Consider the following 25,981-nt stretch of genomic DNA (forward strand, 5'->3'; position numbering starts at 1 on the left):
GTTCTGGAAAGATGTGACTTCATTCTAATAGATATGCTAAAGCAATTGGTTGAATAATAACTAAACACCATCCACTTATTTATTATCTGGATAAATCCTTTGAAAACAGTAGCACGTTGTTACGGAATCTGGTTTTTGTCTCTATTTTTTTGCTATCCTAAATTATAGAATTATGGAAGAATTCTGGTTGTTGGAATAAGTATAGAAAGGAAAATTTGTGAGATTAAATTCTGGGGCCAAAGAAGCCACAAAGTTAGCTTTTTGCTAGCAGACTATTTATTTATTTATTTATTATTATTATATTTGTAGACCGCCCCATCCCCTAAGGGATCAGCTATTGAGCTTCACATATTGCTTGTAAATTCCCAACTTTCCAGATCTTTGGCTGCAAGCCAACTTATAATTGCAGAGTGAGAGTCAGCTCATAATTGCTAATCAATAGTTGAAAAGAGAGCAGCACCGTAAAGTATCTTCTATTGTAAATTTCTTTTGCATCCTGGCACAGAAGACTGTCTTTTCTTCATTTTGTCATATTTATAATGTTGAATAAATATACATACATAATTTTAGTATAGTTTTTTTATTACTTCCAAACCAAACTACCTGTGCAATGGCTGCATATATGTGCCCTGATCACATATTAGGAGGTGTGGGTTCAGGTTTCAGAGCAAAAGGAATGCTCAAGTAATGTAACATCCATGTAACCAAGGCATTTCCACCTAGCAAAACTCATTTTTCATGTTAGAGCTCAGCTGAGGATAAGATGGGGTTGGGGAATGTAAAGAAATAAGCTACAAATGTGAAACATTTTAAGATCCCAGAATGTCTATTTTGCTGAAAAATATTGAACTCCCCACCCCCACTGTACATGTGATTAAAACAGAACCAGGTTTCCAAAAATGCGTTTACTTTAGTTCCATCCCATTTTGACTGCAGCAGATGAGAGTGATACTTCTGTGCATCATCACACATTTAAACTGAAGTTGTTAAGCTCAAAAGCTTAATCTTAATTGGTTTTCTTTTCATAATTACTCAACAATATAATTTATATATCCTTTTGTAATTTTTAATGTTTACATGTATATGTTGTTTACAGCAAGGCTAAGCTTTTCTTCAACAGAAGGAGCCTAATTGTAGAAACCCAACATAGGTGGATTCCACACAGCAGATTTATAATGGGTTTCAGTCATTATATAGGAACTCATTTTCCTTTTTCCCATTCACATGTGTGCTGTTCAGGCAGCGATTGGATCCCATGGAAACAGTCCGGGTTGCTTTTGCGCCTTTGCACAGAGACACTTCTTTTTTTAAAAAAAAAAATCCTGCAACACCTGTTAGGTGCACAGGCATACAGAAAAGAACCCTTGCAGCCATGCTGATCATCCTACAATACGATCAGCTGCACCGGCGGAGCTATGCATGCGCAATGTGCAAAAAAAGGGATCTCCCTACAATGGCAGGGCAATAATGAAAGTATTGCAGGCAGATTCTCCTTGACTGTGGACAATGTGGTGGAAGGGAGGGAAATAAAGTGCCTCCTGCCTGACCGGTTATACGACAGTGGCTCCAGCCTAGGATTTTGCAAAAGGATCTCTAGTTTAGCAATTTTCAAAATTCCCAAGTTGAAGAAAATAAAATGGGACAGACTCGTTCTGGGGACAGGACCTGTGTGAAGACTCCCCCCCCCCCAACAGTTTGTATTGCATCCTACACCCATTATATTTTCCCTGTGCAGAATCCACCTCTGCTGCTTCTTGGATCTGTCATAGCATAGCTGAGGAAGTGGAGCAAAAAAGAAAATAAATGAAACATCCTTGTTCTGATTTCTACCTAAGTAGAGCATTGGCAGTAAAGATAGTATCCTGCACTCTAACAGTACTCTCAAACACCAGATTGCACAAAGGTCTTTCCCTGCTGCCAGTAAAAGGCTGATGTAAATTCCGCATAGCATATTTATAATGGATTTTAATTGTTATAAATGAATGTGTTTTCCATTTATAAAAAGGAAAAACAACTTAATTTATGATGATTGCAACTCGTTATAAGTATGCTGTGTGGAATCAGGCCCCTTCTGCACACGCCAACAAACCTGGGATATGGACAGTAAAAAATCCAATATGTGTGAATAGGATGAATCTCACCACTGGTTACGACCCTTTGTGCCTGCGTGGCTTTGCAGATGGGCACCCAATTTTTAAAAAAGCATTCACAGCTGAAAAAAGCGGCTCCCTGCCTGGCCAATTGCTCAGAAATGGCTGCAACTCAGGATTTTTAAAAAGACTCTCAGATAGTGTGATTCTTGAATAACCTGCTTTGAAGGAAATAACATGGGACAGACTTGTTTTAGTAGCGGGATCCATGCGAGGTTCCCCCCAAAATGGTTTTTTTACCATTGTTATTTTGGGTTTATTGGCCCATGCAGAAAGGGAAGGCCCATGCAGTTTATTTTTTTATGGGAATTTGATATTTTGTAGGGTTTGGGGGGGGGGGGATATTTGTTATAACTTTTGTTACACCTTTATTCTGATGAGGTGATAACAGAATCCACATTTTCCAATTGGCTCCCATTATTTTCCAACTGGCTGGTGTTCTGGAGCAGCAGCAGCAGGCTATTGCTTTCACATCCTGCACGTGAGCTTCCAAAGGCACCTGGTGGGCCACTGCAAGTAGCAGAGTGCTGGACTAGATGAACTCTGGTCTGATCCAGCTCCTATAACTCTAATCAACTGGAAACTTTAGCCCATTTCCTCTTCTATTGCACTAAATATGAAGGAATTAGGGGGAAATGTGCAAATGCTCTTCCCCTGAACTGTGACAGGATTCTAGATACTCAAAAGATCATATACTTGATAAATAACCCTGATCTTGTAGTTTGTGAATTGCTGGCCAAGTTTTTACTAGAAAATATACATCCTAAAGGATAGTTCTGTTCTTTTTTAAAATTTTGTTTTGTCACTCTGTTATTAAGAGATTCATTGTTATCATTCTCTTTGGAGATTGTTTTAAATCTGGTTTTTTCCCCCCTGTATTTTACCTGTATCATCTTAAATGCCAATTAAGGCTTGGTGCTATGTCTATGATTCTGGTAAGGACTATCTCAGGCCACCTCCGCACATGCAGAATAATGCACTTTCAATCCACTGTAAAGTTGGATTTTACTGTGCAGAATAGCAACATCCACTTGCAAACAATTGTGAAAGTGTATTGGAAGTGCATCATTCTGCCTGTATGGCAGGGGCCTCAGAGCCTCCTTGCTGGCCTGCTTCATTGTTCTTGGCCTGCTAGAGATGTTTACCTGACTAACAACAAGTCCTGGCTACTTGAAAGCAATTGGATAAATTAGGGGAGTAATTGACTCTTCTCAGTTTGCCTTCTAACTTTTAAAAATCAGTGAACAGATATTTCCAAATATCTAAATACTGAGGTGAACCTTTGAGTGGAGTACATTCTTTGACATTTTTCCACAAAAACAATATGACAGTTCTCATGCATGGGCGTGCCTATCCCCTCTTTGGCAGTATCAATATACCACATCCACAACAAATACGGGGGGGGGGGGCACTGTTATGCTGCCAATTACAACAGCATCCTTGTTCAAAATTCCTTGGTTTTAAGGAACATCGTTTATAAAATAAACCAATATAGCAACTAAAAAAGCATGAAGAGAGGCAAGATGTGTGGAACTTCCATGCTCAATGCAATTCTGATGCTATCAGATTGACTGCTAAAGAAAGACAAGAATAAGTAACATGTGTGATAAACTCCTTAGTCTCAGGCAACATCACAGTAACTCTTTTGTGATGCAGTTCTGTGTTGAATCAAGTGTCCATAGACTCTTAAAACAGCGTTCCCTACAGCTGCTATGTGGCTGACGGGAAAACAACCTGGGCCCAGGAAACCAGCTACAAGTGACTACCTGAGGTATCATGATCAGTGAAGGTGGGGCAAGTTAGGACAAACAGATCATGTGTTAGACCCTGATCCCATCAAAATTCCAGAGGTCAAGTTTACCAACTTGACTATATAACTGGAAACTTTATTATTGCTACAGACTGCATGGGCCTTGCCCCCCACCCCACCCCACCCATTAAAGATTTCTGGCACCAGGTTTGACTGTTTCTGCTTTGAGATGTGTGTTTTAAAAGTACTTGAACATGTGCTAACTTTCCATTGTATGACGCATAGCATTATATTTTTTCCTATTATTAAAAAAGAACACAATCTCAATGTTGTTCCATTTACTGAAGATATGCTAGAAGAATCTATAATGTGAGATGCTGCTGAGCCAATATTTCAAAGAGAGTGTATGGTTTGTTCTTGTGTAAATGTAGTGAAATGACTCTGGAAATAAAATATCTAGCACTTAATTGTAGATGCAGTCTTAAACATACCATTTATTATTGTTACTACCATAGGTGTGAATAAATTGCAGCAAATCATTAAACTTGTAAGTAAACAAAGATATAACACTTGAGATTTGAATACTAGAGTAAAACATTTTTAAGCACTACTGTCAAAAAGACAGTTTTGGAAATGCATAATTACTTGTATGTCAAAGTATACTACTACTTAAAATAATGTTTTTTCCTACAAATGAGTGTTGTGCATATAATGTGTGATAAATGTTGCCTTATATGGCAATATTTCCTAAGTATTTGCAGCAGCTTAGCTCATCATGATTTACTGAAGTCTTCATAAAATTTCCTGCTCCTATTGTACTGTTATACTCCTCTTGCTATGGACTGCACATTTTAACTGAGTCTTCCAATAACAGATTTTGACACTTACATATTACTTTTTGACTGGGCAAAGTACTTTAGATATATTATCTGAGTACTCATTAGAACAATTCTGTAACTTAGGCAAGTATTGTTCCTATGAGGGCTTTCCTCCTAGTCTAAGTCCCTCTGTTATTATCTGGGCTCTTTTTTTCCATAACATGAGTTTTCTCATTTAATTGCCTTAGTTTTAATACTGTGGAGTAATGGATTGCTGATTGCAGTCATTTCATGTTCTTAAGTAGAATATGTGCTTCTAGCTGAATAACTCTTATCAGTTAATTTTTTAAGGATGTCTCCTGTTCAAAATAGTTTTTTTTAAATCTCTTAAGTTTTCTTGTGTTAAAGAAATATTCATGTACTTAAGGGTTTTTGTCCCTTTACAGTTCATATAATGTGAAGCAGTTAACTGAGTTCAACATGTACTGGAAAAGGAATCAATACTAGAACTCTCAAATCATTGGCACAAATTCTTCAAAGTGTTGTAAATTAAATTTAAGGAGAAATGTTGCCACAGTATGTAGAATTGGAAAATTGGAGGTTTCATAGAATTATAACTGATCCCTAAACTACAAAGAACAGCTCTTCTGGAGAAAATAACTGCTTTGTAGGCTGGACTCCATGGCATTATATTTCCACTGAGGTCTCTCCCTTTCCCACACCCCTCTCTCCCTAGACTGTATTTCCAAATCTCTAGGAATTTACCAATCCAGAATTGGCAACCCTAGAATAGTAACATATTAACAATAGAACTGAACCTCAACAATTCTGGTTTCAGATTCATTATTGTTGAAAAGCATGCATATTTTTAATGTATGCTACAAGTGCCCCCTTAAGGCTACAAGGAGTGGGGGCAGTTTTAACTCATAGCACACATAGTTGAACCATTTCTGAGCATGAATACCTAGGCTTGGGAAAGTTCTACAGCCCAGCTGAACTAGAATATTAAATTGACCTTTCCCAGCTTCTGTGACAGTCCTGCCTATAGCACATAGCCTGGGAAGGAAGATTTACATATTATATAATGGGGTCCTGAACTTTAGCTAGAGAGCTGTCATAGCATAGTGGTTAAGAGTGGTGGACTCTAATCTGGAGAAGTGGGATCAATTCCGCACTCCTCTACATGAAGCTTGCTGGGTGACCTTGGGCCAGTCACCATTCTCTCATAATTCTTTTAGCCCACACAAAGACAGGCAACGGAAAAGCACCTCTAAACATCTCTTGCTTTGAAAACTACACGGTCACTGTAAGTCTGCTGTGACTTTACAGTGCACTCACACAAGCTTTAGCTCACACAGATGAAGGAACTTCTTTAGGCTGGTCATACAATCACTGCTTCCATGACTTAGAAAGCTTCCCTCAGCTGCACTCTGTGGACTAGGTAAAGTATTATACAATTACTTTGTGTTTTAAAGATGACCAGCATCTGCACAGGACTATCTAAATTGTAATTACTGTTTAAGATTTTGGTGAGAAAAATAGGAAAGCAACTTTTCAAACTTGCAAATTTCAACACAAAAAGCTCATGAAAATTTAGCTCATCTCTGATTAACAACATTATACCCACCAACTGCACCATCAAGAGACTTAAAACAGTAAGATAATTTGCTGTGCAATCCGCTAAAATGAAGGATACAAATCTGCTTAGGTCTCCATCATATATTCCAACATGTGCTAGCAAAATTTATAGATCTTCCTAACAAAAAATACACTAATTTAAGACTGAACTTTTTAAACTTGTTGATTAACTTTTGAATTCTTCAGGAAGGAAGCCCAGTGTTAAAGAAATCTAATTATTTTCTGGAGACCATTAACTCTCTTCATAAAAGACACTGATGTTTCCAGGATTTTATTTCTTACATCTACATATCCTGTGTAAATGCCTGAACATTTTTTTCCAGATATGACCATATATAAATAGCAGCTGTTATATACCATCAAAAATTCTACATATTTTCAATTACCATCCAAAAAGATTAATTTTAGACACAGGGGAATATTATTGCCAATGATATTTTAATTTAATCCATTACTTTCCCCACAAATTTTTGAATTCAATTACAGTACTATTGTGTATTCTTAATGAACCCTTTCTCATTACACTCTTCCCAATAAAATTTATTATCTTTCTATCGTATATGTATTATCTTTGCAAGTTCTAATAGTCACCTCAAAATCTAATAACTGGTTTCCTCCAGATAGATGCATACATAATGTGCCATAGCCATACTGCCAAACAAATAACTGTTTCCTTTTAGGCCTTCTTGTATTGCTTAATACAACATGGTATAACTTCATTTGGTTCTCCCTTCAATTTGAACAGATAAAAATACTTTATGGTATCTACCTTTTTAAAAAGTTATTGTGTCTGAATTATAGTTTTAACTAGTGAACTTAAGCATTGTTAATTTTAAACCTCTACAGTACCATCCACTAGTTGCAATAAATACTTGAAGTTATTTTTTCATAAAATGTGATATCACATGTCAGCAAATATATTTTCCATCAATCACCTTATCAGTGTTTAGGTTTTGTCTAGTGACCAAAATCTTCAATTATGCAGCTGGCCTCTACCCGGGCCAGGGCTTTTACAGCCCTGGGCCCTGCCTGGTGGAACGCTCTTCCTCCAGCAGTCCGGGCCCTGCAGGATCTTGGCGAGTTCCACAAGTCCTGTAAGACTGAGCTGTTCCACCGGACTTTTGGTGAGGCCGGCCGCAGATCAGCTGCCCCCTTGTGAGGCCCTGCCACAATGTCATCTCTGGCAGTGCCCTATATTAGTTCAATCTGAGGTGCTGCCAGTCCCTCCCAGCCTTAAGACTGGGTGGCGCTAAGATGGGTTGTTATGCTGCATATTGATCTTAATGTTTTTAGAAGTATTTTAAGTAATTTATTGGTTGTTATATTGTCTGTGTTGTGAACCGCCTCGAGCCCTTTGGGGATGAGGCGGTCTATGAAGTCCAATGAAATAAATAAATAAATAAATAAAAATGTTCAGTCTTCATTGTTTTTAACAAGGAAAGAGGATAAGGAAAAATAAGTTCTTATAAATACAATAAAGTGTATTTTAAACATAGAAGACCACAATCAGTGCAAAGTTGAGCATGTTATAGTATAGTCCTAAGCAGAGCCAGCATGGTTTAGTGGTTAAAAGTGTTCTGTTCTGGTGAACATGATTTGTTTCCCACAGAGGCGTAGCTAAAGGAGAGGGGTGTGTAGCATGCAATGGGCGCATGCTGGTGGGGGCATACCCCCACATACCCCCACGCTCCACCCTGCCCCTCCTTGCTAAGCCAGGCCCCAGCCCACCAGCCTGGCATGTTTTCAGCTGGCAGAAAGCTGTTTTCATGACTTACCGGCTGAAAAAGGTAAGGGGGACAGGGGGTCCTGCAGGGGAGGGGTGCAGCACTTGGGCACCATTTTGCCCTGGGTTTCTGCAATTGCCACTCCACCACATGGACCCTGCTAGATAACCTAGGGCTACTCACAGTTCTCTCAGAACTCTCTTAGCTTCTCCTACCTCACAAGGTGCCTGTTGGGGAGAGGTGGGGGAGGAAAGGCAATTGTAAATTGCCTTGAGACTCCTTTTATATGCAGACGTATATATAAACCAACTCTTCTTCTAGAGATATGTCCTCCTAATCTAGAGTTGTCAGCCACAGCTGCAGGACATGAGAAGTAGGAGCAGGCATCCTTCTAAGCTAGGAAAACCAACCACAGCTGCAGGATATGGAGGCAAATGCAGGTGCAGTTGCACTGCACAGATGCATCATGTTACTTCCAATAAAAAACAGATGTGACATCATTACTTGAAGGATGCTCTAAGATTTGCCTAAAACTCCATGGTTAAATCCTGGAATCCTAGATTGTTGCAGAAAGTGACATCATGGGTTGGTGCCCCTCGAATGTTCTCCCATTAGGCTTTGAAATGCCACCTAGGAAGAGGGAGAGACATGCTATACCAGTACACCCATTTTAAGCCCATTGACTTCTGTAGGCATAGAAGCGTATAAGTGAATTTAGGATTTCAGTGTTTAGATATCAGTCATTTCTATATGAAAAGTGTAACTATATGTACTCTTCCATTGCAATCGACAAAACTTAGAAGTCCTCGTTGTGGTGGGTTTTCCAGGCTGTGTGGCCGTGGTCTGGTGGATCTTGATCCTAACGTTTCGCCTGCATCTGTGGCTGGCATGTGATACACCTCTGAAGATGCCAGCCACAGATGCAGGCGAAACGTTAGGAACAAGATCCACCAGACCACAGCCACACAGCCTGGAAAACCCACCACAACCAGTTGAATCTGGCCGTGAAAGCCTTCAACAATACTTAGAAGTACTGTTTGGGTTGATCATGCGAGCCAAATAAGATCAAATTAACTCCTGTTTTCCTTTTATCAGCATAGCAGTTGTGAACTGTATTCTTCAGCATATGTTTCATGTGATAAATTCATTCTGATGTTTGAGACAGATTTCATGCCTGTCTGACATAGTGTTCTCAGCTAAACAACTTATTGTCTTTTCATTTTTGTTTGTTTTTATGTTGAGCCACAGCTGACTTATGGCGACTCCATAAGGTTTTCAAGGCAAGAGATGTTTAGAAATTGTCTATCGTTGTCTGCCTCCACGTCACAACTCTTGATATTCCTTGGAGGCTTCCCATCCAAATACTAATCTGGGTTGACCCTGCTTAGTTTCTGAGATCTGACAAGACCAAGCTAACCTGGGGCTATCCAGGTCAGGGTGTGCTATAGTTAGAGATTTAAAATTTAATGTTTATAGATGGTGGTTTGCTTCCTAACTATTTACAGCTCATTATATTCAGGATGCAATTGTTTTAAAAATGAGCAAGCCAGAGAAAATATTATGAAGTCTGCCTTCACTACAGGCCTAGAGAAGTGTATGGTGAGAAATGTCTTAGATGAATATAGATGAGGGAATTACATTTATGGTGATTGACTAGTTTTTGCAGCTTATCCTGATGGATACCCTTGGTTTTACAGTCTGGAGTCAAAACATGGCATCTCTTTGATATACTCTTTATTGGCTGAACAGGTTTTGGAAGGCTCCTGCTTCCAAGACCCAAGGCCCAAATTTGTTAAGGCCTTTTTACAAACGTGGTGGTGGGGGAAGACCTGAAAAGGATCCGTATTTTTCAAGCAGGTTTTGCACCACTGCGGTGCCACAGAGCATGGGATGTGTGATTGTTGTGTTGCAAAACATATTGCCAAGGGCATGAGCTGTGATGTGCTGGTGATTTGGGGGTGACTTGGTACAAAAATCAGGAGGATCCATGCGGATCTGTGTGTGTTAACCACATTTTTGTCCCACTGTGGTGCCACGGAGCATGGGATGCAGGATTATTGTGTTGAGACATGTGTCTAGGGTGATTTGTGCTGTGATGAGCTGTGATGTGCAGGTGGTTTTTGGGTGTCCAAGTGCAAAAATCAGTAGGATCCACAAGGATCCATATTTTCAAGCAGGTTTTTGTGCCACTGTGGCATCATGAAGCATGGGATATGTTCGATCATGTGCACAAACACTTTTCTGCAGGAGCAAGGATACATTATTTTGTACAATGCTTCTATTGTAGTATTTCCACAGAAATATATCATGTTTAGCCTTTACCTTTTATTGTCAAAATCTACACCTTGTGGACAAAGTTTAGCATTCAGGATTGTAAGTGAAAAAAATGGATGAATTGTTTTGTGCTTCCAACATTTTAACTGATAAATCCTTGACTTGCATTAATTAAAGAATGGATTGTGGTGATCAGCTTGTTCCTTTCAGTGTTAAAATAAAAGGAATTAAGTCTGGATTTATATCACCCAGCAAGCATGTAGGAGTGGGGAAACAAATCTGGTTCACCAGATAAGAGTCTGCCACTTGTGTGGAGGAGTGTGGAATCAAACCTGGTTCTCTAGATTAGAGTCCACCTGTTCTTAACCACTATATGACACTGCCTCTAAGCACCGATCTTTACTTCAGTTGACTACTACTAAATTGTCATCTAGGTTTATTAGCTAACATTTGTGAAAATTAGATAATCTACATATGAATTGATCTTGTTAATGCTGTTGCTGTTTGTTTCTTGACCACAGACTTGAACAAGAAAAGAATTTTCTGACAGAACTGCAGTACAACTTAAGCAAGTTTATTCTATGGTTAGAAGAAGCAAGTAGTGTCACTGGCATTCCTCTTGAACCAGGAAATGAATACCAGTTGAAAGATACTCTTCAAAAAGTGAAGGTAACTAGTCTCTCAGTCTAGTTTTGAAGGACACCTATTTTTTTCTTTGTTAAAATAGAAAAATATTTTTTTTAGGCTCCACTGAAGTTTTAGAGAAACTTTGCATATGTTCCCTTCTTATGCCAAGTATGATATTGCTTTGCCTTCCTTCTCTACTAAACCCTGTAATCCTAGTTTTAAAATGGTATATTTTTGTTTTTTGTAGTGCTTGAAATAATTTTGCTTTTCACAGAAACTGTTGTGATAAATCACATGGAATATATACTTGGTATTTTGTGGTCTCCACAGTTATGCAAGGAATGTAATGCCACAGCAGAGATGAGTACAACTGTAGTATCAAACGCTTGAAAAATAGACTTGGTTAATTCCTAAAAGTTTTCCTAAAAGTCTAATGTGCACTAGAACCTAGTTTTGCAGCATTTGTGTCCACTAACATCTTTGCAGAAAAATTAATAAGTAATGATGAAAAACAGTTTATTTTAGAGATTTTTTGAAACCCAAGGCTTGAATGAAAACTATAGGAGGCAAATGTAAAAAGCATATTAAAGATGTACTTGTCTAATAGCAAGTATTATGTACATTAGAAATACATTGAAATGGTCTTATGCAAATTGTTTCGTCTCTTTGGGGCCTCTCACCAATGACATAAATTTGGCTATTCACAGTTCAGATGCTTTTGTTCTCAGAGACTTGCCACACAGTATAGTGACTCATTAAAAAGACCTAACAGAATATCATCAGTAGAGTTGTCAGGTCCTTTCTGATGGGGGGGGGGCGGTAGGGTTGCTAGATCCAGGTTGTGAAGATCCTGGAGCTATGGTAGTTAAAACCTGGGGAGAAGAGCAGTGGGATGCAATGCCATAGAACCTACTCTCCAACGCATCAATGTTTGTTAGGGAAACTGATCTATGTAGTCTGCAGATGATATAATTCTGGGGAATCCCCATGTCCCCCCACAGACTGGCATCCCTAATTATCAAACACACAAAATCTCATGATTTAGGCCATTTTTAGACACGAGACAAGCTATAGATACAGTAAATATAGTTTCCATGCATTTGCCAACATTTAATTGTACTTGCCAAGTGTCCCAGACCATGTTTATGCAGCTTTAAAGTACTAACAGAATGTCCACCTGACCTGATGAGCTGCTGATATATATGGTCCATGTTGTCATTGCCATATCAATTTCATACATAGATAAATAAATGTTGTACATCATTGCAATGTCTAAATCTGCCCTCACACAAGATTATTTTCTTGTATTAAATAATTATAAACACATATTACTATTTTGCCATTGAGTATCTGGAGAGTTTGGAAAAACCCAATATCACGATGATTGCTGTTATAAGTAAGGTTACCCTAACATTAAAATAGTTATGGTAAGCTGCAGTACTGCATTCAAGGCTCTGCTCATGACCTGAGTTTAATCCCAACCGAAATCAGTTTCGGGTAGCCAGCTCAGGACTGACTCTGCCTTCCATCCTTCCAAAGTTGGTAAAATGAGTACCCAGCTTGCTGGGAGTAAAGCGTAAGTGGTGGATTCCATACAGCATATGTATAATGGGTTGCAGTCATTATAAAGTCTTTTGCCATTCATACGTGTGCCCTTCACCCATTCAGGCAGCAATTGGAGCCCATGGAAACAATCCAGGTTGCTTTCACGCCTTTGCATGGAGACACTCTCTTTTTAAAAATTTCTTGCAACACATGCACAGCTGTGCCGGCATTCAGAAATGAGCTGCACAGCCATGCCAATTGTCTCACAATTGCCATCTGAGGGTGAAACCTTCTCGTGGATCCTCTCCCAATAATCACACAACACCTTGGCTGGGATAAATCAATTAGCCATAGCTATTTATTATACAAAAGACAGAAGCATGAGGTGAAGCATGGGCCTTGATCTGATCGTCATGGTGAAGCTCCCGCGGGCGGATGCCTCGTACTGGAGCTTTGCTCCACTGAGGGGCTCTGCCGGGTGGATGCTCCTGGCAAGAGGTGTTCCCCATTGGCCCTGTCTGGCAGGGCGGTCACTTCTTGCCACCATCGGCCACTCGAAGTGGGGGAAGAGATAGCTCACTAGCTCCCTTTCCCTGGCCCTTTCGGATCAATACCCATGCGCCAACCGCCGAGGGCTATGACAAAAGCACATATCTTAACAACTTGTAAAGTTAGGGAGAGGTGGGCGGGCAAATCGTCGGCCGGCCAAAGCACACGGCCGGCACAAAGGAGGGCTTGGTCATTTAAAGACTCAGATCTGCCCTCCTCCAGTGACGTCTGCCCTGCCGATTCAAGGCCAGGGCTCAGCCTCCGCCCTGGCCTGCCCTAGACAATTGCAACCAGTTCTGCTCCACTACCCACCCTGAGCGGCAATCGCAGCCTGTGGTGATTCACAGCTGTCTTTCAGTCAGCTGCATTTGCATATTTGTGCATGTGCAACACATAAAAGAAAAGGGGGGACACACACACAAATACACACCACCCCGCAACGACCAGGCAATAATGAATGTGTTCAGTGGTGGAATTCAAATAATTTAACAACTGGTTATTTACAAGCACCATTTTAACAACCAGTTCTGCCAAAGTGGTGCGAACCTGCTGAATCCCACCACTGAATGTGTTGCTGTATATTAATTATACTTGCTGCCATGTGGAGGAAAGATGCTTGGGGGACTTGTACACTGTCGGGTGCTCAGAGAATCTGCTCACCACCTACTGAGTAACCTGCACAGAATGGTGGGCAGATGGTGGACATAGTGGACAGCGCAGAACTTAAAGTAAATGGGTGGAAGGGAGAGAAATAAAGTATCTCCTGCCTGTATTGTTCATGTGGGAGTGCCTCCAACCTGGAATTATGCAGAAGAATCACTGGTTTAGCAATTTTGAAGGGAGTAAAATAGACCAAACTCATTTTGGGAACAGGACCTGTGCGACCCCCCCACCCCAAATGGTTTACATAATGTCCTACACCCGTTATATTTGGCTTGTGAGGAATCCGCCAATGATTGAGGAAGGCAATGGCAAACTACCCTGTTAACATAGTCTGCCTAGTAAATATCATGATGTGACCCACAGGTCAATAATGCCCAAGTGCTTACACAGGGGACTACCTTTACCTTTAAATCGTCTACATTACATGACCTAGAATATGTTTCCCTAGAATTGGAAAAGACCAAATAGTTTATAAACCCTTGCTATTTAAAAAGTAGGTTGCTGTAGTCATCAATTAATGGATTTAGAATGAATGCTATGACCATTAACAAAACAAGTCAGAAGTATCATGTAGATTGAGCCCTGATTTGTTTGACTGCAGGTGAATATGAAAGTAAAAAAAGAGTGGGTTTTAATAAAGATATAAATGTTCAGCTTTTTTATTTTTCATATTCCTGACTTCAAAGTACATATTTCATTTCAAGGGAAAACCTCCCTAATACTTTTCGACCAGAACTGAATGAGCTACTTTATTTCTTCCCTTGTTACCCTAGAAACCGTGTTTCATTTGTGTGTATGTGAAGAAGACAAAAATTATTTGCTTCATCATAACTATAAAACAGCATTTTTCTTTGCTAACGCTTAATGCCTTAGACCACTCCTTAGGGTTGGTCAATACCAGCCAGATTCGTTCCAATTCGGATTCGGCCCAGATTCAGATCAATGGGTTCGGATTGGCCGAATTCCGAACCTTGCAGGTTCGGACTGGGCCGAATCTGTGGGAAAATCTGGGAATTTGGGGTGTTTTTTAATTTTTTGGGTGTTTTTCCACATTTCGGCCTGCAGGGGGTGCATTTTTTGACATATTGGCACCAGATTTTCAGGGTATCATCAGGAGACTGTCCTTATGCTACCCCCCAAGTTTGGTGAAGCTTGGATCAGGGGGGCCAAAGTTATGGACCTTGAAAGGGGGTGCCCCTATCCCCCATTGTTTCCAATGGGAACTAAGGAGATGGGGCTACCCCTTTCAAGGTCCATAACTTTGGCCCCCCTGATCCAAACTTCACCAAACTTGGGGGGTAGCATAAGGACAGTCTCCTGATGATACCCTGAAAATTTGGTGCCAATATGTCAAATAATGCACCCCCTGCAGGCACCTCCTGAAATATGTCCAAGATTCTTTGTTCTACATTTACACAATCCATTGCTGTCAATTGGGAATTTCTGGGGGTGCCTGCAGGGGGTGCATTCCTAAGGCTAGCAGCACCAAACTTTCAGGGTATCACCTGGAGACTCTCCTGATGACCCCCCTAAAGTTTGGTGAAGTTTGGTTAATGAGGGCCAAAAGTTATGGACCCTCAAAGGGGGTGCCCCATCCCCCATTGTTTCCAATGGGAGTTAATAGGAGATGTGGCTACATCTTTGAGGGTCCATAACTTTGGCCCCCATGATCCAAACTTCACCAAACCTGGGTAGTATCATCAGGAGAGTATCCTAAAGATACCCTGAAAGTTTGGTGCTGATAGCTTTAAAAATTCTGGTTTGTGTTTTTTTCCACCCCTCCTCCACATGAAGCCTGCTGGAGTGAGTGAGTGGTGAAAAACACAAACCAGAATTTTTAAAGCTAGCAGCACCAAACTTTCAGGGTATCTTTAGGAGACTCTCCTAATGATACCACCTAGGTTTGGTGAAGTTTGGATCATGGGGGCCAAAGTTATGGACCCTCAAACGTGTAGCCCCCATCTTCTATCAGCTCCCATTGGAAACAATGGGAGATAGGGGCACCCCCTTTGAGGGTCCATAACTTTGGCCCTCATTAACCAAACTTCACCAAATTTGGGTAGTACCATCAGGAGAGTCTCTCAAAACATCCCTGAAATTTTGGCGCTGCTAGCCTAAAAATTGCACCCCCTGCAGTCCAAAAACAAAAAAATACTTTAAAATGTTTTTAAAAAAACACAAATGGGGGCGGAGCTTCAGACATGTAATGGGGGGTTTGAACCCGAGAAACCCCCCTTACCTATGTCCTTGTCCCTTCCACTCCCACCCCCTCACATCATGCCTTTCTCTGCTGCCTACTGTGATTTCCTCATAGTGCCTCCTGGCAGGTGATCCATTTCACATGTCTGAGTGGATGGGCTCTGACCCAAGGAAGCTCATGCTGGGATCCATCATAGCAGCAAAACAGAACACAATCCAGCAGTACCATATGGATGGGTGATATCTAGTTCATTATGAGCTTTTATACTCTACAGCTAATCTCTGTAAAAGACTGAGATGGCCACCCTTTTGCAGTGTTGATGCCTTTTCCATTCATTGGGTTGTCCTCTGAAAGATGACAGGGCACTTTAGAATTTACAAAAACTCTGGGAAAAAAGCATAGAGTTTTTGCAAACTGTATTGAGATTGTATTGTCAAAGGCAACCATAGACAAAGAATTACTCCTCCTCCAACATCCACATCAGTCACAAGATGAGAAGCCAGAACTGGGGCAAAATCGACAACCACAACTTGGCTACCAGTACTTAAAAACACCAGAATCAAAGGTCAAAGGCATGCTAGGTTCATGGACAATGAACTCCACCCAGACACAGGATTTGCATTCACTAATACTGTTGCTACTGCAGGGAATGTAAATGTGAATACTAATGTAAATGGACTGAAAACCCCACTTGCAATACAATGCAGTCAACTACACCTTTATATAGCAAGTTCCACCCAAACACTTACTGGCCCCTTCCGCACATGCAAAATAATGCGTTTTCAAACCACTTTCACAACTGTTTCCAAGTGGATTTTTCCATTCCGCACAGCTTCAAAGAGCACTGAAAGCAGTTTGAAAGTGCATTATTCTGCATGTGCGGAATGAGCCACTGATTGGTTCCCCAACCTGGAACATGAACAATATATACCCCACTAAACATTCCCTTCTCACAGGACACAGCGTGTAACACACTTCTCTCTGTGATACACCTCTGAAGATGCCAACCACAGATGCAGGTGAAACGTTAGGAACAAGATCTACCAGACCATGGCCATACAGCCTAGAAAGCCCACAACAAACTGTATTGACATTGACAGCAACACTAGAATTGCTGTCAGTGTATGTGCTTGTGAATGTGTAAGTGTACGTGCACACATGCACATCCTATTGCTAGGTCTTTTTGCCCTATTCTCTGGCATTTTGTGGGGGAGGGGCAGTAGCTGTATTGGCAAGCAGTGCTTGACTTGTCTGCAGACAACCACTATTGGGCACCATTGCCTGATTGGTGGGTGCTGTCAGAGTTGATGGACTCTGGAATGTTCACGGCACAGTCTGTACCTTGTGGAGTCCATAAGGCTCCAACCAGCATCACTGCTATTATGTATGGCGCACTGCGCAGCAACCCTCAGAACTGAACCCAGAAGTTAAGGATTTTTTAAATTATGATGATTTTATTAAATTCATATCCTGTCCTTCTTGACCAAGGCAGGGTTCAGGGTGGCACACATACATATTAAAGCATTACATAAATATAAGCTCATAAAACAATTTATATCTCATCATTAACATCTGGAAGATGGCAAAATAACAAACATACTCCTATGAAAGGCTACCTACCCCATCTTGACACAGATCCCTTCATCAAAGGACTGTCCAAGCATGAGGAAGTGTGAGAAGGAGGGCAGTGCAGAATGCAATATGCATGTTGGTGGTAGTAGTTGGGAGGCTGGCAGATGGAATTTGGCAGACAAGTGGCTTTGCCACCAAGGCCCAGTGGAACATCTTTGTCTTACAGACCCTGCAGAACTTTTTAAGGTCACACAGGGCCCTGGTGTCAGTTGACAGAATGTTCCTCCAGGTGGGAGCCAGGGTAGAAAAGGCTTTGGCTCTGGTCACATCTTTGGGGCCAGGAACCCCCATCCATTGGGCATCCATTCATTGAGTGTTGGAATACAAACAAAACATACCAATTTATTTTTTAAAAATCTTACAATGTGACTGATTCTATTACATCCCCTGGTGGCATACCTTAATTTGTGTGATTTACTTGCTTTGTATTCCTTGATTTTGATATAGCTTACAAGAGAACCTTTTAATCTACTTTCAGACTTTGTCTTTCCTGCTGTTCATATATGATCTTTAGAGGTCAAATTCCAGTCAATTGGAAGTTACATGTTCTCCCTCTCCCTCTCATTCTTTCTCCAACAACATAACCTCCAAGTTTGCACCTCTGTATATACAGACTTCGGTTCCCATACAATGTTTGGGAGGTGCACATGTATTATTCTGGTTTGTTATCAGAGGTGTAAATGTAGTGTGATCCTGTTCATGGTTATTCTCAACTAGGTCCTATCACCTTCCATGGAAATATTCCAAGTAAGTATGCCTAGAATTGCAGTTTTAATATATAACAAGCAAGCCCAATTGAATACTTGTTCAGTCTGGAAAGACAAGAAAGATATCTGGGGAATGAAATACCTGTTGAAACATCTGAGGTCACTTGACCAACAGCTCTGACAAAGAATCCCAAGGTATGGGTCTTTGTGACAGTGACAGCAAACTCTGCTCATACTATCGCACCTCATAAGAATGAAACAAAAACTCCCAAGAGACACTTAAAACAGTTCAAGAGTATTAATTTGGTTTATTTTCAGAGATACAGTTAAATAGACTTGCCAACACCTCACTCAGAATTGCTACACTTTCCCATCACAAATGGAGAGATTATACTCTGTAAATAAAGTTCAGAGACCTTGGAGGAGAAAACACGTTTCTTTAGGGGCAGAAAAAGGCGGGGGGAGAGAATGGGAGCCGAGCAGCGCGATCATTCTTGGCTGCTAAGGAGCAATTTTTGCAGCGATTGCCTGAAGGAATTGCTCATTTTGCTTACCAGATTATAACTCTTTGGAAGAAAGAAACTAGGCTGTTTCATCAGCCTGCACCAAAATTTCCCCAAGAGCACAAAACTCCAAACGAAAGGCAGCCCCAAACTGACAAGTCACAAGTTCCCAGGAAGGACTTGAGTCGTAAGGTGGAATGGGCAACTCCTGCTCCCGCCTCAAAAGCACTCACTTGTTACTTATGTGGGTCCTCAGATCACCTTAAGAAAGACTGCTTAAAGAACCCTAGCAACCCAACTCCAGGAATGCGGCCCTCTCCTTCCAGCAGCCGAGAATGATTGTCGTTCCCCCCCCCCCCGCTTTTTTCCCAATTCAGTCCAAGGTAGCAGATGACAGGGGGGGAAGCGGGGGGGGAGGTTTTTTCCCTTCCAGCAGCCGATGATCTCGCCTCTCGGCTCCCGTTCTCCCTCCCCCTTTTTTCCGGCTCGGAGCAGCGGCTCCTTCTCCGAAACCATGGGTTTCGAAGGGAACGAGTTTCGGAAAGCCTGGGGTTGGGCAAGCATGCCTGAAACTTTCCCAAAACTCGTGCAGCTTGGCTGGAACACAGTTCCGGCAGCTCCGGATCACCAAGCCTAGTAATGATTGAGCACTGATTTAAGTGATTTGAAGAAGGGTTATCAACATCTATTAAGTGGAATCATTTCATGGAATATGCTTTTCTCCGCTGCTTCTTGGACCTGTCATGGCATAGCTGAGGAAATGGGACAAAAAAGAAAAGAAAACTAATGAAACATCCTTGTTCTGAATTCTTTTAAAGTAGAGAATTGGCAGTAAAGATGGCAAAAGTGTTTCTGTGCTTACTCTCCCTTTTCATTTTCACAAAGTTTGATAATCCTGTTCAGTACATTGAAATTGTATATCTAAATTTGTTAGAGCACAGATTAGGGCTCAAAAATTGTTTTTGTTGATACTCAAGCCATGCCAATGTGTATGCGGACAATCCCACTTTTCTAATCTTAAAGCAGCAACTCTTAGTCTAGTAGTAATCATGCAGTAATGGAACTCCACAGTTGAATGGACATCCAATTGAAAGTTATGGAGTGTCGATAGACAGCATTTAGATATACCTCTGATTCCTGGTCTGTTCTCAGTGTGCAAGTTTTCATGGGTTTATCAGTAATCCATATTACAAGACTGTAGGGTAAAGATAACAATGTTATTGCTTATCTGATGGAGGGATGGTCTGAAGCTTACACCACAAAAATCTGAAGTCTTACTGAACTCAAATCTAGTTCTTTTACTGCACATCATCAGAGGTATCCTCTGAAATGTCATCACTGTATTACATACTGTGGCTAAGTGATATAGGTATACATTTTAGGGAGGGTTCGGGGGCAGGGCCACACCTCCCCAGGCCCCACCCCCAGCCTCAGTGCTTATAAAAGAAGCTCTCCAAGGTCAGGGATGGCCCTGCCCTGCCCTGCCCTGCCCTGTTTTGCACTGGCCTGGCCTGCCCGCCCTGCCCCCCCACTGGCTGGGCTCCCAGCCGGCAGCCGGCAGTCCCTTCTGCCCTCCCCTCCGGGCAGAGGTGTAGCTAGGGAAACTGGAGCCTGGTGCAAAATCTGAGTTTTGCCCCCCCCCCCCATGGGTGGCTGCTGTGATGCTGGAATCCACCCCAAAACAACATCACTTTCAATGGTGTTTAAACTAGGGAGCCCAGATTTAAATTCACCTTAAAGGGAGAATCTGGGGTACCCCAGTTAATACAACGTTGAAAGTGATGCTGTTCTGTGTGGAATTATCTCCCATCCTGAAACAGCATGACTTTCAGTGTTTAAACTGGGGACCTCAGATTCTTCCTTTAAATCTATGCCGAAGGGGGTGGATTTAAAAGGAGAATCTGGGGAAATTTGGGGGGGTGCCTGTTGTCAGGGGTGCAATTGTTAAGCTAGCAGCACCAAACTTTCAGGGTATCTTTAGGAGACTCTCCTGATGATACCACTTAGGTTTGATGAAGTTTGTTTAAGGGGGTTCAAAGTTATGGACCCTCAAATGTGTAGCCCCATCTTCTATTAGCTCCCATTGGAAACAATGGGGGATGGGGCACCCGCTTTGGGAGTCTATAACTCTGGACCCCCTTGACCTCACCAAACCCGGGTGGTATCATCAGGAGAGTCTCCCAAAAAATCTCTGAAATTTTGGTGCTGCTAGCCTAAAATCTGTGCCCCCTGCAGGCCACAAACAAAAAAACCCCATTAAAAATACAAAAAAATAACAAACGGGGGGGTGGAGCTTCGGACATGTAATGGGGGGTTGAACCCGAGAACCCCCTCTTTACCTATGCCCTTGCTGTGGCTCAGTGGTAAAGTTCATGTTTTGCAAGCTGAAGAACCCAGGTTGAGTTATAATTTTTTTTGCCAGTTAACAGATTTGTCAGTGGTATTGGGAAAGACTTTTCTCTGCCTTATAGCCGGGAGAACTGCAGCCAAAAAGAGAATATGGTACTGCACTAGATAAATTAATGGGCTGATTTGGTACATATTTGGCTTCATGTTTTTATATAAATTCTTGAGAAGTGAATAGCTTCTCCCAGATTTTACCTGGGTACTCTCTGGCTCCCTTCCATATGTTTAGTGTTACACACTACTCAGTTCTGGGGTTCTAGGGTTCCCTAGCAAGAAGATTTAGACAGCCACATAAATTGCATTTGCTTCTTAGACCAGAACTCAGCCAATCCCAGGAACCAGGCTGTCATAGCATCTAATATTTTCAACAATGATTTTATTGCAGTGTATCTCCACAATCCACAACAGAAGTACAAAACTTACTATCATTTCACATCAGAATGTTCATAAAGTTCTTGTTACTGCTTGTTCATATGTTAATTTTAGATCATTCAGTATTGGTAGATGAACCAGTTAATGAAATTAATTTTTTTGCAGCAATAATAAAATGAGAAACTGGGGAGAAGCTGGGGCTTCAGACTACAAGCTAACTTTTGATTATAGAGATGACCAGGGTTATCACATATACCACAGCACTTTTGTCACATTTTAAATAAAATAATATGACACTGAGAAAAGTTTAGGGTTAGGTTTTGTTGCAGCAATAAATAGAAAATACAATTTTTTAAATATAAAAGCCGGATGGTTGAAAAATGAGTGGCTTCTAAATTCTTGGGTTGGCTCATAAAGTCAGAGAAAATTTGTCAAGATCTGAATTAGACACTGAAAAACTGTACTGTATTTTCTCCTGAGATTTGCATCATTCCTTTTCCACTATGGCTTTGACATTGTGATGAGCCTCTACCTCTGGGGAAAGTCTTCCTTATGCAGAGGCAGAAATTACTTATTTTCTTTCTTTTTTTCCCTTAAGGCATTGCAACCTGGAACAAAAGCAGTGCATATTTTGTGGTGAATTGAACTCTGGAGTCTAGTTACTTCAGCTGATAAACTAATCAATAGAGGTGAAGATAAGGGAGTTGAAAATTCTACTACAGTTCATTTTAAATGTTGCATTTGTCTGTTCCAGTTAAGAGTGGAAGAACTGCCTCTACACAAGGGAATACTGAAACGATTAAATGAAGCTGGAGGAAAAGCGCTTGGTAGTGCATCACTGAACCCTGAAGTAAAACTTAAGCTTGACACCAGACTCAAGGAGGCTAACCATCGGTGGATAAAGGTTAGGCATATTAACAAGTGTGTTGTTGCAGGGCAGGAGGGGATGGAGTAACCGTCTTTGAAACAGACAACTTTCTAAATGATTGAGGAGGAAAAAAGTTGCATCATTTTGTTTGTACAGAAAATGGACAGCCAAAGGGAAAGATGCCGCCTCTTGAGGTACCTGAGCTCATGTAAAAACAGCTGGTGAAGGCTAGAAACACAGTGAAGGGAAGATTGCTGGAGATGGTACAGGAAATGCCTCACACTGATGCATGAGTTTACATGTGACCAAATCTTTAGTACTAAACTCACTCTGCTTAATTACTGAACGATTCTGAGTGGTGATCTGAGGACCAGGCAGGGGAATGTTTGATTTTTCTCCGAGGCAGCTGTTGTTTGGCATGAACATGACAAGAGCATTTTCCACATGGATTGTTTGTAGTATATCATGCTGCCAAATGCTGTTTTTCTCTTTGTATCCTACACTTCCCCCCACCTCTGTTCAGTTCTAGAAATGTTTTCCTTTCACATTTCTTATTTTATTTTCCAGAGCATTTTTACTGTGATTTTTTTCCTGTTTTTGAGCCAGTTTACCTTGAGTGAACAATCTTGTTGAAATGATCTTTATTTCTGTGGCCCTCTAAGCACCTGGCTCTTACCTATGCCCCAGTTAATTTCCCAACCTTCTCTTCAGCCATTTTCTCTCCCCCCCCCCACCTTGTCTTCCATTTCTGAAAGGAATTTTAAATATTTTTTTCTTTTTGTCATATTGAACTAGCAATGTAACATTGAAGCAGAGATAAGAAGCAGAGGCTATTAGATCATCTTTGTCAATTTCACCTACCGCTTACAATGTTAACATTCAAGCACAGATACAAAGAAGCAGGGGTGATTAGATCAGTGTCGATTTCACACAGAGCTTAGATGTTAACATTCAGTCACAGATACAAAGCAGCAGGTGTGATTGGATCAGCTTTCTTGATTTCGTATCAAACTAGTAATGTAACATTAAGCTGATGATATTAGAGCAAGTGAAAATTGACAAAGGGGCAGCTGCAGTGACGATTGTGCATTTTGGCTGAAAAATATGTGGATTTTTTTTGGAGGGGGGTTATGTATTTCTTTTCCTTCAGGTAATTATGCCTGCTGTAGCAGGGCTTTTTGATTTTCATTTTGTTTGGGTAGTTTTGAATGGTAGAAATAGCGACTGAGACAGTTTTTGAATTGCTTCTTCAATGTAATTGTGCAGTAATGCTACAGCACCTGCACAAAAGAAAAAAAGGGGGAAGGGTTGTTCTTCTGCATCACAGATGGCATTCCAGCTCCCTTAGGAATAATAAATTTTCAGAAGTAGGGTGTGGAATAAATGCAGCTGAAGAGACAAGGGAAAAAAGGACAGGGGGAATGGAGGCGTGAGGAGTGATTTCACAGAAAACATTTTCAAGATACAAGGTTTGAACAATGGGAAAATATGTGATAAGGGGTGCACGTGGAAAAAACCAAGTTAAGGTGGAAGAAATCCTATCCATGCTCTGCATGTTTCAACCTTAATCTTGGAGATTTCCTGAAACTTATTTTTAGGCCTTATATGGCTGGCAGAGAGGATCTAGTCGTGCTGCTGAAATGGATTATCCAAGATGGATAAGGAAAGAAAATGAACAAAAATGGAGGTTCACATGCAGTAATAGTTTTTATTTGGTGATCTGGAAATACCATTTGTTCAGGGCTGGCCAAGGGCTTCTGTTGCCTTAGGCCCACCAGCCTACTGTGCCTTCCACTGGCTGGTCCACCAATTCCCCACCTGTTAATCTTACAAGTCTTTGGCCCCTTCCACACAGGCCAATAAATATGAAATAATGACAGTGAAAAACCTGTTTTGGGTTCCCGCTCCTAAAGCAGGTCTGCCCCATGCGTCCCCCCCCCCAAAATTGGTATTACCTGAATCATGCTATCCACGGGGCCTTTTGAAAAGCGTGGGTTGCAGCCACTTGTGTGCGAATGGCCCAAGCAGCAGGCGCTTTCTGCAGCTGTGCGTTCTGCTGTGGTGTTCCTTCCTGCATTGTATCTGCATGACCACGCAGTTGCACAGGGCCGTCTGGTGAGGTAGCATGGCTGTGCAGATCCATTCATGCATGCCTGCATGGCCACACATCATCAGGAGATGAATGGGCAACAAAGCCCGCACTTCAGTGCAAAGGTGCGCTGGCAGCCTCCACAGGCATGCAAACGGGACAAGAATTTCTCTCTTGTTATTTTAGAGTTTACTAAAAACAGTATTATTCCAATTAATTCTACAGCTGATACTTTTCCACAACTATATTGATAGGCAGAATGATGACTTCAAATTGTAATATCAGCAACTTTAGATATTTTTGGTTTAAAGGCTATGCAACTGCCTAACACATTATAGAACTGGTGCATCTGAGTTTTCTGTGGTACCTTTGGGTCCATTGGTGCAGAATGTTGTAGAAATGTTCCCTGACTCTTGCGTCCTGAGGAAACATGTCTGATACAATATTTTATCAAATTTCTTAGTCACATAAAAACAGTGTCTAAAAGCAAAGAATTTTTGTTCCTGACCAAGAATATGCACTTAGTGACATTCATCTACTTCCCATGTTTGTTTAAGCAGTATTTTTAAATTTTAAAAGAATTGCTTCACAAAACATCACTACCATTGAACTATGGGTCTGTTATAATATTTAACATCTTAAGATCACTGCCACAACTTTTAGCAGAGAATTTGTCTATTGCAAGAAGAGGTATGTGTTGTTCATATAATGTGCAAAGTCTGGTGCTAGCATGTCTCTAAGGCCTAAGGCCTGGATTCTATTAATTAATACAAAACGATCAGTAAACTGTCAGACTGGGGGGTTCAGATCAGGGTGTTTATTAACTCCAAGCATTCTGTTTGTGGCCGGTAAAATGGGTTTTACATACTTAATAGGCTGAAGAGCCACAGATATTGGTCTGAAACTACTTTTTGACTTGCTCCCTTTTTTAAAAAAAGTAGTGATAGACAACCACCCCAATTGGTATATTTTGTTCATTACTTCAGCAATTATTAAGAATTTGTTTTATGAATTAGATTGTTTTGGCTTGCCAATAGCTGTTTATTGTCAATGACAATATTGCTTTAGATCTTATTCATATTCTTGTGGAAGCTGATAAATACCACAGGTTAGCAATCTATTAAAAAAAACACATTAACATAATATTGTGTGAAATTAGACCTAGTTATGAACATACATTTATTTAATAGATTATCTAAGTGAATATGTTCCTAAATGTTTTCCTTTTCTTCTGGCCCCATGCTGTGTTATGAGTGAAAATAACTGTATTATACTTAACAAGATTAAGAGAAACAAAAGGGTGGTATGATTTATTGGTCAAAGATTTATGGAACATAAGAATGCAAAATGAAAACAATAACAATAAAACCAATTACTATAACTGAGAAATGAGAACACTAAACTCTGTTAGCAGACTCCATGTACTTGCATTGTCCTGTGTTTCAGGATATTTTCCAAAGGAGCTT

General features: G+C 40.8%; 1 protein-coding gene across 3 annotated transcripts in view; it reads left to right on the forward strand.

Moving 5' to 3' along the window:
- The window catches only part of DMD (dystrophin), a 1,175,169-nt gene that overhangs the window by 733,423 nt on the left and 415,765 nt on the right, over positions 1-25,981 (forward strand). For all 3 annotated transcript variants that reach the window (XM_048495459.1, XM_048495460.1, XM_048495467.1), the window contains 2 exons: positions 10,876-11,023; positions 22,313-22,462. In XM_048495459.1, the coding sequence (XP_048351416.1) occupies positions 10,876-11,023; positions 22,313-22,462 (298 nt within the window). The remainder of the gene's footprint in view (positions 1-10,875; positions 11,024-22,312; positions 22,463-25,981) is intronic.

The sequence above is a fragment of the Sphaerodactylus townsendi genome, linkage group LG04, assembly GCF_021028975.2.
Source record: "Sphaerodactylus townsendi isolate TG3544 linkage group LG04, MPM_Stown_v2.3, whole genome shotgun sequence".
NCBI classification, from domain to species: Eukaryota; Metazoa; Chordata; class Lepidosauria; order Squamata; family Sphaerodactylidae; genus Sphaerodactylus; species Sphaerodactylus townsendi.